This window comes from Myxocyprinus asiaticus, chromosome 38 (assembly GCF_019703515.2).
Source record: "Myxocyprinus asiaticus isolate MX2 ecotype Aquarium Trade chromosome 38, UBuf_Myxa_2, whole genome shotgun sequence".
NCBI classification, from domain to species: Eukaryota; Metazoa; Chordata; class Actinopteri; order Cypriniformes; family Catostomidae; genus Myxocyprinus; species Myxocyprinus asiaticus.
The window spans coordinates 6,467,478-6,490,046 of record NC_059381.1 but is presented as its reverse complement, the minus strand read 5'-3'; the positions used below and the strand labels follow the sequence as shown (position 1 = coordinate 6,490,046).

Below are 22,569 nucleotides of genomic sequence, written 5' to 3'. Positions count from 1 at the left end.
AAAAACGCTAATATTAGGATTACTGTTGATACTGTAATGAAATGTACAGTTAATACTATATTATGCAAGGTTCCTACACCTTTGGAATTTCCATGACAATTTCAGTCATTATGATTACTGAATAATGATTTTCTAAATAACTGTATTATACTATTGCATTCACAAAGATCGGTATCTAGCAGATTAAACCTTTTGAAGCTGAACAGGTCTAACATGTTATAGTCACCAAAGAATTTCCGTTGATTTTTCTATGACTTTTTACGATTCGTATTAATTTAAATGACTTTTCCATGCATCATTGTTTTATGACCATGACCTTTGTGTTAAAAATCTCATCTCGTTATCTCTCTCTCCTCCCACGCGCAGGGCAAGCGGTTGCTTACTTTCACGCTTAACTGGATAAGCCTCTATTGCAACGAGCAGTGACAAGTATGACGTGACGTCAGGCAGGTAAGTGAATCAGAAGTGCTGTGAACTTTCTCTTGTTTTAAGGTGTGCCCATCCTTCTTTCAGGGCGACTGGAAACATTTAACGGACCAAAAACGACAGGGCTTCAACAGTGTGTTGTGCTTCCAAACAACATTTCAGACGGACTTTTATTGAGTTTAGAAAGTACCGAAAAGTTGATAAACGAACAATCGGACGATGGCTGTCGCTGGAATTTATCGGGTTATGTTTGTTTCTGCTGTTTTGATATTAGCTTCTGCACAGGCAGGTGAGTTAATACTTTTTACGAGACTATCGTTCTTTTTACATGCCTTTAAAAACAAGCTTTCTGAACATTTACCGGTAATAAATGCACGGTGGTAGCATACTTTTGTGAGAAACTCAAGAAACTCAATGGTCAATGAATTTCAATGTGTTTCATTTCAGGTAGAAGCAAACAAAGAGGTTTCTTTGGCATGCTGGTTGATGATGATCATGTGAAAGTTGACCAGAACACTATAGATACTCTAAAGAGCGGTCTCACAACCATTTTCCTGCCAGTTATTTACATAATTGTCTTTGCTGTCGGGTTGCCAAGTAACGCTATGGCCATCTATGTTTTACTGTACCGGTCAAAGAAAATTTACCCCTCTGCCATCTACATGGCAAACCTGGCACTGGCTGACCTAATGTTTGTTATCTGGACACCTCTTAAGATTGCTTACCACTTTAAAGGGAATAACTGGACATACGGGGAAGGGATGTGTAAAGTGATGGTGGGTTTCTTCTACGCCAACATGTACAGTTCCATCCTCTTCATTGCGTGTCTGAGCATACAGCGGTACTGGGTTTGCGCTCACCCCCTTACGCATCAGAGGAAAAACAACAAATTTGCAATCATTGTTTCTGTTAGTATCTGGATCTTTATTTGGGTCAGCACAACTCCTTTGTACCTGTACCAGCAGACTGCTGAACTCTCAGACCCGAACATCACCACCTGCCATGACGTCAGTCTTATCAAGCAAGAGAACTTCCAAATGAACAATGTGTTCCCGGACATTCAGGAGCCCTACTATTATTTCATGGTGATGGCAGGTCTTGTGTTCTTCATCCCAATGGTGGTCATCATCGTAGCCTACATCCTGCTGCTCCAGTCACTTGGAAACTCTGCAGGCGTGGGAAGCGCTGGGAAAAACCGTCAAAAGGCTGTGGCCCTCATCATAATAGTGCTTCTATCATTCCTAGTCTGCTTCATTCCTAGTAATGTGATGCTGGTGGTACACTACTCAGTTCTGCGAATGGGTTGGTCCAACAACGGCTACGGCTTCTACATCACAACACTATGCTTGGCTAGTCTAAACAGCTGTCTGGACCCTTTCCTCTACTATTATGTGTCTGATGATTTCAGGAAACATGTTAAGAACACACTACTGTGCCAGAGCAGTCGTACGGTGGAGAGGATGAGAGTGTCTTCCAGTTCAATTAAATACAAAAAGACCAACACGAACACTTCCAGTACAACCCGCACAGAAAATAGCACCTGCTGAGAGCACACCTGCAGAGGTGGATATGGACTATAATGGGCAGACTGTGACACAATGGTGGGAAGATTCTCTTTTGAATTATATTGAAGCTTAGAGTGAATTTCTATCAAAACATGGCCTCAGACAGTCTGTGACATTTTCTTTCAGCTGTGAGACTTAAGTAAACCAAAAGCTGATCAGTTGATGGGGCCACAAAGAGAGTTTGAACAGAACAATATGTTTAGACACTCCTACTGTAGCACACTGTCTAAACCTCAGAGAGTCGTAAAGCCAAACACGTTCATAAAACTTGAATAGGAGTATTTCACCAGATTATTTTGATACATTTTATAATGCTCAGATGTGCCTTGTTTAATTATGTTTAATGTGAATTTATCGACCCATGGTGGGTAAAATATTACAATGTGTGTACATTTTAAGCCTGGATTTGTTATTTTTAATACTAGCTGTTTTTTTCTATTGCACAAAATCTGATTAACAAAGTTTTTTGCCTCTTAGTCACGCTGTATTAAATAGCTGTAATTTGGTCAGCCACTTCTTATCACTAATGAAAGTTTGAGTGATATTTGAGAGATGATGATGATTCTTAAAGTGACACATTTGATATTTCATACTGAAGTAACTGTTAACAGAGCTTCATAATCTTAAACTTGCTTTTTGTCCATCAATTCACAGATCCTAGCCAGTTCAGTGCACATCTGTGATAATTTTCACTCTGTTAAACAAGTGGTTATTTATCATCATTTGTATCTCTCTGTAAACCACTAGGGCTTACAGCTCTTTTTTTAATTTTTTTATCGGATGTCACTGTAGCACTAACATTTTAAATAAATGTCTGTTTTGTAAATCATTGGGACTCTTTTGTGAAGAATTGTTAGTTTCCTATAATTAGTTGAGTTTGTAATATTCTGTGATTACCTGTTGAAAACGTGTATGTCTAGATGAGTCCGCTTGTTTCTGGCAAAACTATGACACATTGTATCATCACATCAAACTATAACTTACCAAACGTAGTGAGTCATGATATCAGACATTCTTTGTGGTTGTATCGATGAAGCTTAGATAGTTTAAGAATGTGTTTGCTGAGGCACAATGATCTTTGTTCATGAAAGCAGAACAAGTTTATATATGTGTGTGTGTGTGTGTGTGTGTGTGTGTGTGTGTGTGTGTGTGTATGAATTGTTAATGTTAATTTGGTTAAAGGGATAGTTCACCCCAAAATAAAAATTCTCTGACCATTTACTCACCCTAATGCCATCCTAGATGTATATGACTTATTTTCTTCTGCAGAACACAAAAAAAATTTTTAGAAGAATTTTTCAGCTTTGTGGATCCATAGAATGCAAGTGAATGGTGACCAAAAATTTGAAGCTCCACAAAGCACATTAAGACAGCATAAAGGTAATCCTTTCAACTCCAGTGGTTTACTCCATGTCTTCTGAAGTGATCCAATCGGTTTTTCCTTTTTCACAATAAATCTTGACATGAGCTGTGTCCTTGGCGATCATGATTTTAAGCTCGGTGAACTGTTCCTTTAACCGCTTTTAATAATTTTTGTTGAGGGACAATTGTTGTCCAACATGATCAGACGTGAGGTCGGCATGTTGGTTGCATACCGAGCGTTCCCCAACCCTAGGATTGGCCACACTAGGCATGTCCTATCGTAAATTTTTTTTATCAGCTCCAGCATGTTTAGCGCCCCCTGTGGCACGACCCGGAAGCGCATTCCAGGAAGTAATTCCATAACTTAAAAAAAAAAAAAAACAACAACTCTATTCACAACTCTCAGTGCTGGCCAGGATGGGCCAATCACAGTTGTTTATTCTTATTGGAAGTTTACTGGAGTTTAAAATCCTTTTTTAGATACTGCTGAGGCGGATTAACATTCACAGGTATGAATCCTTGCAATTATTAGTTTTTATTAAAAAAAAAAAAAACATCCACTGTAAAATGTCTCCAATGAGAGAAAAACGTTCTGCTATTTAAATGCAGATGAATGGAGGATTTGGTTTGCAATGTATTCATGACTGGGGGTTGCTCCTGCAGCAGTATCACTTTTTATTTATTTGTTTTTCCTTCTGTTTTTGTATGGTTTGAAAGTGTATAGGCATAATTCAAATGTTTTATGTATTTATGTAATACAGAAAGTATACACAAATTTAACAGAACAATGTTGGCATTGTGACATGTTAATTCAGATTCTTTTTCAGTGAAGTGTAACTTTTCATTCAGTTTTCATAGTATTTTTAAATAAAATTTGTGTGATATGAAGATAAAAGAAAATGCTGTACATTTTGATCACTTTCGATTAAGTTTTTGTCATTTCAAAGGGGGGTGTGACCAAATACATTTGAGAACCACTGAGCAACATTATCAGGTATAATTATAAGACAAAATGCTATTATTCTACAGAATTTTTTTTTTAATGGTTTTTCCAAACCAAAATTATTAAATGAAGCTCCTCCTACAGCTTTTAAGCTACATATACCCAATTTGGCACAGACCTTTAGACTGTTCTGACAACTTTAACATTAAAGGGAATGTTCACCCAAAAATTAAAGTTCTCTCATTATTTACTAACCCTCGTGCCATCCCAGATGTGTATGACTTTATTTCTTCTACAGAACACAAATGAAGATTTTTAGGTCTGTAGGTCCATAAAATGCAAGTGAATGGTGACCAGACCTTTCAAGCTCCAAAAATCACAAATAGGCAGCATGAAAGTAATCCATATGACTCCGGTGGTTAAATCTGTTTTCAGAAGTGATATAATAGGTGTGGGTGAGAAACCGTTTAATATTTAAGCCTTTTTTTAATTATAAATCTTCACTTTCACTTTTGCATTCTGAAAGTGAAAGTGGAGATTTATAGTAAAAAAAATGGTTGAAATTTTGATCTGTTTCTCGCCCAAAGTGATTTCATCGCATCAGAAGACATACACTGATCAGCCACAAGATTAAAACCACTGGTAGGTGAAGTGAATAACATTTATTATCTCATTACAATGACACATGTCAAGGGGTGGGATATATTAGGCAGCGAACAGTCAGTTCTTGAATTTCATGTGTTGCAAGCAGGAGAAATGGACAAGTGTAAGGATCTGAGCGACTTTGAAAAGGGCCAAATTGTGATGGATAGACGACTGGGTCAGAGCATCTCCAAAACGGCAGGTCTTGTAGGGTGTTCCCAGTATGCAGTGGTTAGTACTTACCAAAAGTGCTCCAAGGAAGGACAACCGGTGAACAGGATCATGGGCGCCCAAGGCTCACTTATGCGCATGGGGAGCGAAGGCTAGCCCGTCTGGTCCGGTCCTAAAGAAGAGCTACTGTAGCTCAAATTGCTGAAAAACGTAATGTTGTCCATGATAGAAAGGTGTCAGGATGCACAGTGCACCCCAGCTTGCTGCGTATGCATGGGGCTGCTTAGCCACAGACCAGTCAGAGTGCCCATGCTGAACCCTGTCCACCGCAGAAAGCACCTACAATGGGCACGTGAGTGTCAGAACTGGACCATGGAGCAATGGAAGAAGGTGGCCTGATCTGATGAATCATGTTTTCTTTTAGATCATGTGGATGGCCGGGTGCATGTGCGTCGTTTACCTGGGGGAGAGATGGCAGCAGGATGCACCATGGGAAGAAGGCAAGCCGGCGGAGGCAGTGTGATGCTCTGGGCAATGTTCTGCTGGGAAATCTTAGGTCCTGGCATTCATGTAAATGTTACTTTGGCACGTACTACCTACTTAAAGATTGTTGCAGACCATGTACACCCCTTCATGGCAACGGTATTCCCTGATGGCAGGATAATGTGCCCTGCCACACTGCAAAATTCAGAAATGGTTTGAGGAACATGACAAAGAGTTCAAGGTGTTGACTTGGCCTCAAAATTCCCCAGATCTCAATCCGATTGAGCATCCATGGGATGTGCTGGACCAACAAGTCTGATCCATGGAGGCCCCACCTCACAACTTTCAGGACTTAAAGGATTTGCTGCTAACGTCTTGGTGCCATATACCACAGGACACCTTCAGAGGTCTTGTGGAGTCCATGCCTCGATGGGTCAGAAATGTTTTGGTTGTTTAAACCACTGGAGTAGTATGGATTACTTTTACTACAACTGTCTGTGCTTTTTGGAGCTTTAAAGTGCTGATCACCATTTACTTGCATTGTATGGACCTACAGAGATGAGATATTCTTCTAAAAATCTTAATTTGTGTTCTCCAGAAGACAGAAAGTCATACACATCTGGGATGGCATGAAAGTGAATAAATGGGAGAATTTTCATTTTGGGGTGAACTATTAAAGGGAATATATATTTAACCCTTGATTTGATACTCAGGGGCATTTTTAACATTTATTTTAAATTATATATATATATATATATATATATAAATTTAAAACACAAATTCAATTTATTTGATAGGTTAATACAAATTCTCAAGATTGAAAGTCTATTACCTTTTACCCTAAGAATTAAAACAACATTAAGTCATATTTATACCATAAAATGTATAACTAGGACTATAACAGAATATAAAGATCAGATGTTGCAAATAAAAAAATTAAATATAAATTTTTATTTTTTATTTCTGGGAATTTATTTTGAATTTATTAGTAATGCTTGCAGCTTGTCTTCGGAAGCTAAGCCACTAAATTATTTTAATTGTGAAAAATTAAATGCATCGATGAGTAAAAGCCCATGAGTGGGCTTCAGTCAGCTCCTCAGATAACATCTGAAAGTGCTCATTTACCGGTCTCAGCTCTTCTCCGTTATTTTAAATTTACCTCTGTCTCAGGTGATCAAGTGACCCTATTGTGTGGGGTCAGAAATGTGTAGCCTCCAGGGAGGGCCTCGCACAACCACAGTCTTTAAAAAGATACTCACACAAGCTATCTCTCTCTCTCTCTCTCTCTCTCTCTCTCTCTCTCTCTCTCTTTCTTTCTCTCTCTCTCTCTCTCTCTCTCTCTCTCTTTCTCTTTCTTTCTCTCTCTCTCTCTCTCTCTCTCTCTCTCATTCTTTTTCTCACACTGTCTGTCTCTTTCTGATGATCCATTTTCACACAGATTCTTGGCATCACAGTTTCTTGACCATTTCAAGATGTGTTCTTCCTCTCTTTTTGAAGTTGCTATGGATACTGCACTGGTCTTGCTGATGGCATTTAGGTTGAAAACAGTTTCTCACCAGATTCACTGGCATAATTATAAGACATGTGTATGATGTTTGATCATAGATGTGTGACTGAAGGATGCAGAATTAAAATCTCTTAGTGGTTTGCATATATTGCAAATTTTTAGAGCCAGTCCCATACACTGCTTTAGAAACATCTGGTAAGTGTTTTTTCCCAAAAATTGTGTGGTGAAACATTAAAAGATGAACTTTGTGGCATGTACATTATGCAATTGTTTCAGAATTTAACGTTAGCCAGAGCTTTTTTTTTATTTTTTTTTTAGAAGAAGAATATATGAGTGGTTCTTGTCAATGGGCCAAGCAAAATGTGTCACAACAAGTTTGGGTGAGTGATTGTTCAGGTATTGTGAGCGGTTGCATTGCTATGCATTTGCTAGGATTTCCAGGGTGGTTGCCAGGTGGTTAATTACTGACCCAAGTCAAAAGATCCCACCGCAAGTCTTTCTGATATTCTGGTTCCTAGATATGGCCCATTTTATTGTCCACCAGGCAAACATTGTAAGTCCAATGACTTAGAAAAGTAATAGCACACCTCTCCTCAACAAGCTGCGTGCTTTTATATATTATTCAGGTCCGTGGAAACAAATGGTGTGGGATAATTCATGCCCCATTCGATTCAATACTTAAAATAATTTTAAAAAACCTCTAACCCTGAACAATAGTAATAATGACACTTGCCTAAGCAAGCACAACTAATGATTCTTTTGTGTCCTTTTAGGTTTTCCTATTTAACTGTGTTTGTTTCAAGGTAATAAGCAGACAGCTAACCTTTAAAAAGATAAAGATTGTGGACTTGGACTTTGATGTTTATGAGAGACCAGCAGTATTTAAAGAGAACACATTTCTTATTGCTTAACTCTGACAGCACAGAAGACATTACTTCTCTTTCTGTCTCCCTCCCCCCCTATCTTTCTTTGTCTCTGCAATCCATCCTCCCTCTCTGTCTGGCAACCTGTTATTCAGCTTTACCTTTTCCAGGTATGTATGTATGTGTGTGTGTGTGTGTGTGTGTGTGTGTGTGTGTGTGTGTGTGTGTGTGTGTGTGTGTGTGTGTGTGAAAAGTAAAACTCTAGAGAGAAAAGTCTTATTAAAACTTATTTCACACTCTTCCTATTTTTGTTTCTACTAACAATGTCCAAAAGTGTATGTACTGTACATGCATCACAGGAGATTACATTTTTATTTTTGTCATTTTTTTCTGATTTATTATTATTATTATTATTAGTCATGAAAATTCCTTCCACACTGTCATTTCCAGAATATCTCAAATTTTTTATTGAGTTTAAAAGATTTCCGTTATGGAAATTACATATTTAATTTTTGATTTATTTATTTATTTTTATAAAATGGCTTAGGCTAATTTCATAGTAAAAATGTATGTATCCTAAATATACACAATTAAATAATATTTTTACACCTTTTACGTAATTTGGCAAAATTGCAGCTTGATTGGAAATGACACCCCTTAAAATATTCTGATGATATTTACATTGAATTTTCTTTTGTTTTCTTAAAATATCTCTTTTTCATCTCGAGCATGCTCATCGCAGACACTTTTGCTGAATTGATTAAAAAGTACACTAACTTTTATTAGGGACAGAAATGTTTTGTGTGGTGGAAATGACAACTGTGGGACATGGGTAATTTTTTAAAACAAATCATTTTCACACAATAAATATTAAAATGATTTATGTTTATTTCACTCTTTGTTTACATGTAATAATGTGTATTTTATGATGTATTTCATAGTTTAAAATAAGTCTCGGTCTGGGACAAAATCTATACGTAAAAGGCATTTAAAAAGTTAAAAAAAAATTTTAACAAAAAAAATAAAAGCATGAAGGCCTGGTAAAATTTTCTAAGTCAGTTTAATTAGTCATTCATTGAACAAAAAGTAAAAAGTTCAAATCTGTTCATTTTAATAAAAATCAACCTCTGGGACATGAAATTGCACAAAGAACGATCCTAAAATTACATTGGTTTAAATTGATTTAGTACTGTAAAAGGGGTAAAAAACCAAACTATTTGTTTTCCGATGTCGGATTCCAATAGAATGGCCCCTTGAAGGTCTCTGCGTTGTTCTGTCTTTTCTGAGCGCTGAAGTAAAGCAATTATCGTTAATTTGCACTCTATAAATTGACTCTGTTATTAATTTTATCTGACTCCAGTTTTTATATTAATCTGACTCCAATTTAAATTGACCTCTAACTTAGATTACAGCTCTAATTAGTTTCTGATCATTCTTTTAATTTGATCTTTTAAGTTATTGATTACTCTGAATCATCTTAATTTTCATTTGTCCTTTCGATCAATATTTGAATTTCGCTTAGAGTCTCACGCCAGCCGTTATTTCAATTATGAGGATCTCATGTCACAAGATAGCCAGCTCAGTTCATAGTCAGAGGTTGTAGGGTAATCTAAATATCATCTGATCAAGCTTCTTTCATAATCAGATGATACCATCGCTTAGACACGTACACACAACTTGCTATGATGGATGATAAGCAGTGACTGAAGTCTTCTATCATTAAGCTTCAGTAATGGTCTTATCCTGGTCTCATACTTGTGGTAACAAACAGTATCTTAACACAATCTACCGGTCACAAATGATTTCGGAAGAATTCAGAATAAATCAAATGATAACTATTTATTTGCCAGGTGGGATTTAAAACATAAGTTACAAAATCAATCAAAGCCAATTTCACACATGATCAGAATAAACAAACATTTCTAAAAATAAAAGACAGGTCAAAGTAACATACCTGGCAATAGAAAGTGACATGCAGCGATAAGCATGGGATATCTGACTATAGATTCCTGGTAGAGAAATCTACACACAGCAATTGTGTGGGATATCTGACTACAGACTCCCCGAGCTTCATGCCAACTTGCCTTAAATACCCAGAGAGAATAAACATTGTGTACCAAATGGTATTATCCTTTGAACAATGAGAATTTGGGGGTGAATGGTTTCTTGGCTTCCTGGGTTTTAATCTTATTAACATACAGGAGATCATTTAAATTGTAGGTCAAGGAGGGGGATAGACCTCCAGAATTATGTAGTATTTGGCAAAGACCTTATAACTTTGTCACCATTATTTTTATCAACATGGGAAAAAGACCATTATACCATTCACACAGAGACCTCTTAAATGATATCAAACACATACAGTTGCATTCTTTGTTTTCATGGTATTTGTTTGTTACATTTTCACATATACATCTTTTGTGTGTGTGTGTGTGTGTGTGTGTGTAGACCTTGTGGGGGAGACAAAGGGGAGAGAGAACAGCTGGAGTTTGTGGGGGTAAGCTGGGTTTTTCACACAGTGATGCCTTTGTTTTCTCAGGTGGCGATCCTGCTTGTTTGAGAGTTTGGGTGTTGTTTTCCCCAGAAGTCTTTCATTGTTCCATGTGGGCATGTGCTGGGTTACAGTTCTCTTGGCACCTAGCCTTACAGTACTGCCCTGATTAAGCAATTCACCAAACTTCTATTTACATATATTCTATACACACACAAAAAAAACATCCCCCATGCATTATTATATCTTGTGGAATATCCATCCATCCATCTTCTATAGCTGCTTGTCCTATGTAGGGTCATGGTAGTGCTGGAGCCTATCCCAGCTGTCTCGGGCCGAAGGCAGGGAAACACTCTGGACAGGTGTCCAGTTCTTGTGGAATCTACTTAAATTGATGTTATTCAGCTTCTTTAGGGCAGTACTAAATTCAAAGCAAAATAAATACTTTTTTAAAAACTAAACATTTTATAGATACTGCAAGGATTATGTAAACTTATTAGAAAAGGAGTATGTAAACTTTTGAGCACTGGATGTGGTTTTGGGGTCATGCATGAAAAATGTTTGATGGAAACAAAATACACAGGGCCTCAAAGTCACTTGTTTTGTCTGTGTGCTCACTGGACTGAGCCACCACCTGCAGTTTAACATTCTGGATCTCTTCTCAACACACACTCATGTATTGTTCACTGCTGTGTCTGTCTGTGTGCTTTGGGGGTCTGGAGTCTTTGAAAAATGTCTGTTGGCCTATACGGTATATTAAAAAAAAAATAGGATCAGTCTGTGAATGTGTTTGTTTGTGTTTAGTATAAACACAGAAACTGGTCAGACTGAACATGTTGATGTCTGTATGTGTTGTTGATGGCCCGATCAGTACTGTGGAGGTAACATGATATAGTGATGTTATCAGATCACATGGTAGGCTATTCCAAGTTTCTTTACAGAATACCATGATACTACCTGGTATATTTGCAAAAAGCCATGGCAGTACCATGTTATTAATGGTCATTTTTTGTTAGCTCTGCCACCTTCATCCTGCTGAACTGACAGTTACAGTGATGTTTACAGTAGAGTCCAAGAGACAGACTGATTTTTAGAAGAATGCTTCTACAGGTGCATCTCAATAAATTAGAATGTCGTGGAAAAGTTCATTTATTTCAGTAATTCAACTCAAATTGTGAAACTCGTGTATTAAATAAATTCAATGCACACAGACTGAAGTAGTTTAAGTCTTTGGTTCTTTTAATTGTGATGATTTTGGCTCACATTTAACAAAAACCCACCAATTCACTATCTCAAAAAATTAGAATATGGTGACATGCCAATCAGCTAATCAACTCAAAACACCTGCAAAGTTTTCCTGAGCCTTCAAAATGGTCTCTCAGTTTGGTTCACTAGGCTACACAATCATGGGGAAGACTGCTGATCTGACAGTTGTCCAGAAGACAATCACTGACACCCTTCACAAGGAGGGTAAGCCACAAACATTCATTGCCAAAGAAGCTGGCTGTTCACAGAGTGCTGTATCCAAGCATGTTAACAGAAAGTTGAGTGGAAGGAAACAGTGTGGAAGAAAAAGATGCACAACCAACCGAGAGAACCGCAGCCTTATGAGGATTGTCAAGCAAAATCGATTCAAGAATTTGGGTGAACTTCACAAGGAATGGACTGAGGCTGGGGTCAAGACATCAAGAGCCACCACACACAGACGTGTCAAGGAATTTGGCTACAGTTGTCGTATTCCTCTTGTTAAGCCACTCCTGAACCACAGACAACGTCAGAGGCGTCTTACCTGGGCTAAGGAGAAGAACTGGACTGTTGCCCAGTGGTCCAAAGTCCTCTTTTCAGATGAGAGCAAGTTTTGTATTTCATTGGAAACCAAGGTCCTAGAGTCTGGAGGAAGGGTGGAGAAGCTCATAGCCCAAGTTGCTTGAAGTCCAGTGTTAAGTTTCCACAGCCTGTGATGATTTGGGGTGCAATGTCATCTGCTGGTGTTGGTCCATTTTGTTTTTTGAAAACCAAAGTCACTGCATCCGTTTACCAAGAAATTTTGGAGCACTTCATGCTTCCTTCTGCTGACCAGCTTTTTAAAGATGCTGATTTCATTTTCCAGCAGGATTTGGCACCTGCCCACACTGCCAAAAGCACCAAAAGTTGGTTAAATGTCCATGGTGTTGGTGTGCTTGACTGGCCAGCAAACTCACCAGACCTGAACCCCATAGAGAATCTATGGGGTATTGTCAAGAGGAAAATGAGAAACAAGAGACCAAAAAATGCAGATGAGCTGAAAGCCACTGTCAAAGAAACCTGGGCTTCCATACCACCTCAGCAGTGCCACAAACTGATCACCTCCATGCCACGCCAAATTGAGGCAGTAATTAAAGCAAAAGGAGCCCCTACCAAGTATTGAGTACATATACAGTAAATGAACATACTTTCCAGAAGGCCAACAATTCACTAAAAATGTTTTTTTTTATTGGTCTTATGATGTATTCTAATTTTTTGAGATAGTGAATTGGTGGGTTTTTGTTAAATGTGAGCCAAAATCATCACAACTAAAAGAACCAAAGACTTAAACTACTTCAGTCTGTGTGCATTGAATTTATTTAATACACGAGTTTCACAATTTGAGTTGAATTACTGAAATAAATGAACTTTTCCACGACATTCTAATTTATTGAGATGCACCTGTATTTGGAATTCTTTTTGAATTTAATGATAAAAAAAAAATATTACAAATTATATTATGAGCATATAACAATTTGAGTGAAAAGTTGATAAATTATCATGAATTTCTTAGTATTTGGTATATTCCCCCTTTTGTTTAAATGACATACATCGAAGCTGGCATGGACTCTACAAGTCAGCGCAAAACCTGATGATCCATGTTTTCAAAGTATGATTTGAGAATGTTCTCTAATGTTGAGAATCTTGTGTGCTTTAATGGAAGCAAAGAAATCTGACCTTTTGTACAAAGGATACATGGTCAACATCACAAATTTGCTTATATTTGTTTACATATGTACAAAGTGGAACAACTGGCCTTTAATGAGGTTAAAAAAAACTAAGATAGAATGCCTACATACATTATGTACTATTTTTCTCAAGAAATCAATAGACCTTAAGGCTGGGTGATATTATGAGTGGGCAGGGCGTGAGAGATTTGAAGAGATATGAACAGGATTTTCTGGTAATGAAAATTTCAATGAAATTCAGCAAATTCAATGACATTCATCTGGTGTTCGGCGCTTCATAACATGCTTCTCATCTGACGTGCATCAGTGTCACACGCACTATTTCTGGAGCATATTTGTGTTCCAGAGACAGGAGATTGCAGAGCAGGGTCACTTGCGCTACTCAATTCGGCTTCTCTTGATATCGCAGTGCAGACCACAACATTTACGGGACCCATTTGAAATCAACAGAGTTTTTTACTTTTAAAGCACTATGGAGGAAGTCAAACATCTCAAACTGCTAGACAGCACAACATTCTAAGTACCGCTGATGAGGAAACAGCTACAACACGGTGTAATGCACCAAGATAAAGGGTTTTTAAACTACACATCATCGCCTTACTAAAATTTGGTTCGAATGATGTTAGATATGAACTAACTGGCCGTGTTTGCCTTCAGATATTCATATACTGTATTTTCTATAGAGAGGACTTAAAACATTAATAGTCTGTAGATGTTTATTTGCATTGTGATGTTTTTTTTTTTTTTTTTTACTTAAGTATTATTTTCTTTGTTGCATTGCTTTGAGAAAATGTTGAGTTTCTTAAGGAAAGTTTATAATAATAATAATGCTGGTCAACAACATATCAGACTGAAATGTGGCCTAATGTGATATTTAGCATTTTGGTAAGTTTGGTCATTTTTTATTTTATTTTATTATTTTTGTTTACTTTGACTATGTTTGTTAAGTTCCATATAAAGAGGAAAATTATAAAAGAGAAAATAGTTTTAATTTAGAAAGTATTTAATTCACTGACTGGATAATCCGAAAAAATACATCACAATATGGTTATTTAATACTGTATGTAAACCAACTTTAGTTGATTTTCCAGAAAAATAGTACTATAATGTGACATATATATATGTCACAGCTTTACACAGTGGATTTTATTGAAGATAGTGTCCATCACTCACAGCCTCATTTTCAATTGTGTCAAAAATAAAATATGTTGCTACTGTGAATGGAATGTCTAGGGGTGGGCTATATGACCAAAATTATTTATATTGTGATATAAGATTTTGGTCATATACCCCACCCCTAGACATTCCATTCACAATAGAACCATATTTTATTTTTGACACAATTAAAAATGAGGCTGTGAGTGATGGACAGTATCTTCAATAAAATTCACTGTGTAAAGCTGTATACAGGTCCTAGATCTCATGTTTTCTGGAGTTATTTGTCAACTGAAATTAATTGGAAAGATTTTTTTTCAATGTTTCGTCAGCAAAGCGAGCCAAAACACTTTAAACAACAGTACAACTCATTGAAGATACTGTAAGTCAATTCCTTACACGAGGCCTATTCAACTTGCGGCCCGTGGGACAAATCTGGCCAGTTATTTCAGTAGCCTGCTTGAGGTTGTCCGTTGTCTTAGGGGCTGTTCACACCGAACGCGCTTTGTGTCTGATCGCGCTGTTTTTCAATTGTTTTCCTATGTAAACTTGCGCTGGATGGAAGTCGTGCCAGTTCTCGATGTTTTTACAGTGTCTCGTACAGGAGCGCCAGGCTTTTAAATGCTTTCAGAGGTTGCGCAACAAATAATCATAATCCATAATTTTGATGAAATGGGAAGATTAACTGCATTAACATGAACGACTGACAAGTGTGAGGAGAAACAGGAAAGTTCTGCTCATTCATTTGGTCAAGAAAACATTTGATTAGAAAAGTCAAAAGTTTAAATCATTGCATCTATAACGCTGTTATTGTTCAATACAATTTGTAGTATCAGTCTTATTTACTTTCTCAGTTATGGACCAATTTTAAAACAGTTTTTAGTTGATTTTTTCCCCCAGCTGGAATTTTTTTCTCTTGATGTTTTATTGATATAGTGAACATAAATAGACCTTCATCACACACAGGGTTTTGGAACGCGGAAGTAAAGATTTGCAGGGTAAACTTCGACATCGGTGAATGAGAGACCGCAGCAAATATTATTTTCACTTACCCATTTGTTCCAAGACTAAAAGAAAAAAATCCACTCTTACGTTTGAATGACTTTCCAGAAGAGGAAAAAAATAGAGAGTGGTGAATTAAGACAGTAAATGGGAGAAGATGCCACATTTACTGTAACTCTCTCAGCAGCTGCAGTAGAAACCCCCTCACGGCTGTGGTAATTCGTTTTTTAAAACTAATTCCAGGGTATTATCACACGAAGCATAATGTTATAAATTTACACTCAATATTTTTAAAAAAATATTGAAAAAATTGCGAGATTTAAGCTACCAAATAAGGTGGAAACGCGTCATCAAAGTCTGTGAGAAAGATCTATTGTAGGCCCACTATAACACAATATCTGAAGCTTTTCGTTAACAAAATATTCTGTCCTGAAGATTTTTTTTCCCATCTGGCCGACTTGTCTATGAAGTTGAATAGCCCTGCCTTACACCCTCGTTGTCATTCCCATCAAAAATTGAAGATGGTGCTACAGTAAATACGGTCCAATTCACCATATGAGCCAGAGAAACTAGCACACAGCCATCTTGAAAATTTTGTCTTTGATCTTCTGTTCTAGCAATTCTATATAGATATTTGTGGTGTTGATTTTAAAGTGTAATTAGCTAGCAAAGTGGATTTACAGGATATAGAGTTGCCAAAAGTTATCATAAGTATTTTAAAGTGTTCAGAGGATGTCATAACAATTGGAAGCAGAGCAGGAAGATTTTAAAACAAAAATACTTCATTCATAAATACAGAAGATCCTACCTTCACGCTGTGGACATACTGATGTGCCTCTGTGCTCATGAAGCTCCTAGAGACAACACAAAGTCATTGAAAATATCTCTGTACGACACCTCTGACCTTCTAATGTTTTATATTATATTGTGTTTACAACTATTTTAATCACATTTAAGCCTCTTAAAAATGTGGGGTGAAAAATTAATTTTAAAAAGTAAATGTAATTTCGTTTATGTAATGAACTTGCATGTAAAATAATACAAGCTGTCCTGAAATTTCATGTCAACTAAGACATTTTAACACAAATTAACAAGTTGAAACCCTAAAGAATTAAGCAGAATTACACTTATCACAATTAAAAACTTTTATTATGAAAAAGTGCAGTGTGTCATAGCTGTCTGAATGTGATCTCCCAGTTACCAATTTACATTTATGCATTTGGCAGATGCTTTTATCGAAAGCAACTTTCAGTGCACTTATTACAGGGACAATTCCCCTGGAGCAACCTGGCGTTAAGTGCCTTGCTCAAGGACACAATGGCAGTGGCTGTGAGGATTGAACTAACAACCTTCTGCTTACCAGTTCAGTGCTTTAGTCCACTATGTCGCCACCACTCCACCTCTGTGGCTGTTGGAAAAAATTTAGAGCGACTGAAAAAAAAAACCTCACGAGCATTTTCACGTAGTAAAGGGGTGATGTAGACTCACACCATAAACACTTGGTGAAAAATACTTTGTGCTCTCACACGTAATTAATTTTAATCGGCTCGTCTCAGTAGCTTCAATACAAACAGGAAGTTAGATGACAAAATTCAGAAGAGCGGAGCGTTGAAAAGGGGTGGGGCTGAATAAGGTGAAATAGATCTTTTTCACAGACTGTGATGGTGCGTTTCCGACTTATTTAGCAGTGAAAATCTAGCAAACTTTTTTTATATGATAATTTTTTTCCTGCTTTGTGTTGCTTTGTGTTATATTATCCTGGAATTAGTTTTAAAAACGAATTACCACAGCTGCGAGGAGGTTTTGATTACAGATGCAGTCCACCCTCTCTTATTTTTTCCTTCTTCTGGAAAGTCATTCAAATGTAATAGTGGGTTTTTTTTTTCTTTTGCTCTTGGAGCAAATGGGTAAGTGAAAATAATATTTGCTGTTGTCTCCCATTTACCACTGTCGAAGTTTACCCTGCAATCATTTACTTCTGCGTTCAAAAACCCCCAGTGTGAAAAAGGTTTATTCAATTGTTTCAGTTCGTCACGTTGTGATTAATGAATGTTGAACACAGCGCTGCTTAGATCCAGAACTGCAGCACCTAAAATTTCTTCCGCATGGCTTTAAAGGTGCACTCAGTAGTTCTAATCCAATAATTTTTTTTTTTGTCAAATTCTGCAAATATCTCCTCACAGTCTGCTAGCTGTCCGTTCTGTGGGTGGGCTGAAAAAAAATCTAGTATTTGTACACAACCCTGGCTCTGTAAATGGGACAAAAACAAAGTGGAACAGACCGATCCGCACAACAGTACTCCAGCCAGTCAGCAACAGGGGGTGGTTCTTGTGCATGCACAGGATGGGGGCAGAGCCAGAGGGAAATTTAGAAGAAGAGCAATGGCAAATCTGGTTGATGCGAACTTTCTAAACTCCAAGGAGGACAAATGGCTGGGAAACAGACCAAGAGAAAAAGGTCAGACGAATATAAACTAAAAAAGAAGGATTATGATAAGTCGAGGGCTAGGAGCCGCATCAACATCGGCAAGGCTTTTCAGCGATGGAGAGACCTCCAAGAGGTAAAAGGCTTGAAGTCGGATACAGAAGAATTTCACTGTATATGTGCAAATGTATAATGTGTGATAAATTAAAAAATTATAATTATTATAATTATTATAAAGAAGTTGCTCTTTTTCTTCTGGATAGGTGGGTAACATAAATTTTGCCATGTTTCACAGAACCCATATATGCTGTTGTTGTGATGTGGTGGCGTAGTGGACTAAAGCACCAAACTAGTAACCAGAAGGTTGTTGGTTCAATCCCCACAGCCACCAACATTGTATCCTTGAATAAGGCACTTAACTCTAGGTTGCTCCAGGGGGATTGTCCCTGTAATAAGGGCACTATAAGTCACTTTGTATAAAAGCATCTGCCAAATATGTAAATGTATGTTAGATTTAGTAGCAGGAGAATTGTGAATGTCTGGTATAGGAACAGTATGTGTATTAGGAATTAAATTAAACTGTCCAATTTCTACATCATTGTTATGTAGGGAAATGTATAATGGAATTAGTTGCATTCAACAACCATTATAAGAAAGATAAATGACAAATAATTAGATTATTTGTCTGAATAAAATGTTCCACCATTAAAATCGTAATACTCATTGTCTCCGCTCACAATTTCTATTGTAAGGAATTAGCTTTAATAAGGGAATTACAATTAATTCACTCACTGGAGTAATATTATTCTCATGGCTTATTGAAAATAATATCACACAAATATTTTTGGTATGAGCTTTGAAGCAAGATCTTTTAAAATCAAGTGACGAGATTATTTATCACAATATACCACAGTCCAAGTATATTTGAATACAAACGAGACCTTATTGCTAATATAAACATAAAAACTAATCTAACACATACAAACAGGAAACAGGTTGGTGAGTAAAGTGACAGAATGTGAAAGAAATGATCAATATAGAGAAAATGAACTTTATGGATGCCTTAAGAACCATTTATCCTTCTTTAAGTCTAAATTGATTGCAATCGGATTACCCAAAGTACACAATATGGCCAAAAGTTTGTGGACACCATATGTTTTTGATGAACATTTGATTTCAAAACCTTAGGCATCAATTTCCCCCTTTGCTGTAATAACAGCTTCCACTCTTTTGGGAAGGCTTTCCACTATACTGTATGTAGTAACATGGCTGCAGGGATTTGCTCTCATTCAGACACAAGGCTATCAGTGAGGTCAGGAACTGATGTTGGTCGATGGGGCCTGACTTACAGTTGCTGTTCCAGTTCACCCCAAAAGTGATCAGTGGGGTTCATGTCTGGGCTTTGTGCAGGCAAGTCAATTTCTTCAGTACCAAACACAGTACCTCACTTTGTTCACCGGGGCATTGTCATGCTGGAACAGAAAAACAGTTCTCCAAACAGTTGCCACAAATTTGGAAGCATACAAAGCCCAAGCCATTACATAAAGAAACATTAAGATTTTTCTTTACTGGATTTAATGGAGTAACCAAATTCGTTAATTAGAAGGGGGTGTCCACAAACTTTTGGCCATATAGTGTATTTAAATAATACACCAGCACTTTCAGCAAAAGTCTGGAGTTGTACTTGCGTGTCGTTGCGTTTCCTTGCGTTGCTTGTTCTTTGGCTCTTGTAGAAAGTTCATTCCGTCGATGTCTTGGACCTCTGTTAGATCGTGGATGTCTGTTGTCTGTTGTGTCGATGGATGATGAGGTGGGGCTTTGAAGCGAGGCCTTCCGCAAGGAAGACTCGTGACTCCCGTCATGTGTGTGAACCAAAGAGCAGAGAGTGAGAGACTTCCTCAGGACTTCGTGTCCTGAGCTTCCTTGGACTCTACATGGCACAGAGGCTGCAAACCACGAGTGCAAGAGCATGGAGGATGCAGAGCTGCAGAGGACCAAAAACTTCTTCCTTGGTACCAGTCTTGAGTGTAGACCGGCCGCACCCCAAAGAGGCTCTAAGCCAATCAGAGGTGGCTTTTCAGAGTCACATGGTCAACTTGTCTGTCCTTTTCAAAGTTGATTCACAATCCTTTGTGTTAAGTATTCTTAAAATTCCCGCTCAAAATAGTACATGTTTAATCATGAACTTTTATATCTTAGATACAAATGAATATATCAAAAATTAATTAACATAAACATTCCTGAAATGCAGAAAGAATTTCAATGATAGTAAACATGAGGTGTTTTATCCTGAATAGTTACCATTCTTAGTAAAAATGACATGAATAACACAAGATTAAAGATTATAATCATCGATTTGATTCAAATTATAAGTGATTACAAATCACTACACATATTTTAAAAGGTACGTCAGGCTATAATCATTAATTTGTCAGTTATGAAAGTGATTTTCAGAATTATCTAGCAAGGCTAGGTATTGTGTACATTTTGGATCCAAATGAATTCTGTACATTTTATAGGGTTAACTCAGCAATGTACTGTGACTTTGTGTGAAATGTTCCTGGATTAAGATAAGATGTCCTATTATTAGAATTGTGCAAACACTAGGGACTTTACAAGGAAACCTGCCTTAGCTCTGTGTCTTTTATCGCCCATAACCTCTGCCCTTGAAGTGGTGGGGGTTTGCCAAGTGTGTGTTCGGACAGATCTGTCCTTGTTTCTCAAAATGATTTAGTTACACAGATGGTCATCCTTATCTCATTTAGCTGGGTCATGCCACACTTTAAGGAGCCATTTTGTCAGTCTCTTAGTTTATGGCTTTTGAGGAATTTCCAGGGGCCTCCGAGTGTGAAAATTATCTATTCTTCGGCCTATGAGATGCTACACTGGAGCTGGTGTGCGTAAAACCATCTCGCGTGCATGAATTTGGGGGGTGGAGCTTCCAAAGGAGCACTGAAGGGAGGGGTGTGTTTGTTCTGGCAGTTGAGTTTGAATATCATAAGAGTTTCTCAGGAATCGCTGAGTGCACTACTATTTGCCAAGTGTCTACTATTTTAAAATAGTATATGTACCAGTATGCAATATTCAATGGTTAATGTTTTAAACCATGATATCACTTCCAGTTAATTAGTTACACTGGAAATGGAAGGTTGAGCACATTGTGGGATACAGTATTCTGTGTTCTGCTGTATGCTGGACATTTTTGCAAATGATGTAGGTCATCCAGGTCGTCTATACAGAAAATTTGCATAATGTCCACACACAGCACTGCAGAAATAGAATGAGTAGCATGCTAGTATTCTATCTTACACATAACCTATCAGATCAGGTGTACTGTATGTGTTGACTATTCCGAGATACAGTATATTATTTTATATTCAGACCGCCATGAGCTGAAAATGTCTAGGTATTTTCACTGTCAACAGAAATAGATGGTGAAAATGTATGATTATGCTTATCATCAATGATAATGCATTCTAATTATGTGTATTTGAATGTATTCTAGCACATAGGTGATATTTCATTGAAATGTGATCAGATGTAAACACAAAAACCCGTTCATCTTATGTCTCCTGCATTACTACTTGTTTAAAACACAGTCCACATTCGCCCAGTTTCCACATTCCTAAAGGACCACTCTGTTGCAGTGCCAGAGGGGGAGGCATCCACAACAGTGCCTGATGGGAAATGGTCCAGGGTTTCCTGTGTTGAGCTGCAGATAACAACTTACTGTTTAGAGAGCTCAGTCTGAGGTCTACAGAGATACAGAGCTACTGGATGAGAGCCAGATACTGCTCAGCTTCTCTCTCTTTAATACTCGCACAAACACTGCAATGCTCTGATTTTCATACTTGTTTTGTTTCTATGGCCTCCTTCAAGAAAGCCAAAGTTTGCACATACTGTAGCTTTTGCACATCACTCCCCCATATATTTTTTAAAGGTATTGCATGTGAGATATGACATTACATGGTGATATTGTACTGGAAAAATTCAAAATCATATGTATTTATTCAGTGCCTAAATAAAAGGCCAACTTTATTTGAATATCTGTGCACCCAAAAGCACAATCTCTCTCTCTCTTTCTCTCTCTCTCTCTCTCTCTCTCTCTCTCTCTTTAATTTAAAGCATGGAGAGCTATTCTCCATGTGCCAGAGGGATCAGTAGGAGGCTGAAAGAGAAGATGATTAATTAGCATTGCTTCTCCGCTTTGGCTGTTGTCTGATCTCAGATCCCAGTTCCTCTGCGGGCTTCGCTTATGTAAAACTGTCGAGTAACTATAGCATAGAACTGAACGATGGCAGAAAACAAACACTGCACGCTGTGGCATATGTTCAGGATGGTTGGATATCCGTAAACTGAATTGTAAACAGATATTGTTCTTCCTGTTCAAGGAATGGTTCACTCAGAATTGAAAATGTTGTCATTATGTTGTTCCAACCCGTACTGTTTTCTGTTTTCCCTGAAACACAGATATAGAGCTTAGGCAAAATGTCTGAGCGTCTGTTTTCCACACAAGTAACATGGATGGTGATTTATAATATAATGAGCTCTAAACAGGAGTTG

General features: G+C 37.5%; 1 protein-coding gene across 2 annotated transcripts; it reads left to right on the top strand.

Annotated features, from left to right (window-relative positions):
* Positions 1-189: 189 nt before the first annotated feature.
* On the top strand, positions 190-4,242 carry LOC127428722 (proteinase-activated receptor 2-like). 2 transcript variants are annotated; one of them, XM_051677285.1, is made up of 2 exons: positions 190-715; positions 878-4,242. In XM_051677285.1, the coding sequence occupies exon 2, from the start codon at positions 903-905 to the stop codon at positions 1,971-1,973; it is 1,071 nt and encodes a 356-aa protein (XP_051533245.1). In that variant the 5' UTR covers positions 190-715; positions 878-902; the 3' UTR covers positions 1,974-4,242. The 2 variants fall into 2 exon arrangements, with proteins under 2 accessions (XP_051533245.1, XP_051533244.1); XM_051677284.1 differs by having other exon boundaries at positions 192-715; positions 874-4,242.
* The last annotated feature ends 18,327 nt before the right edge of the window (positions 4,243-22,569 follow it).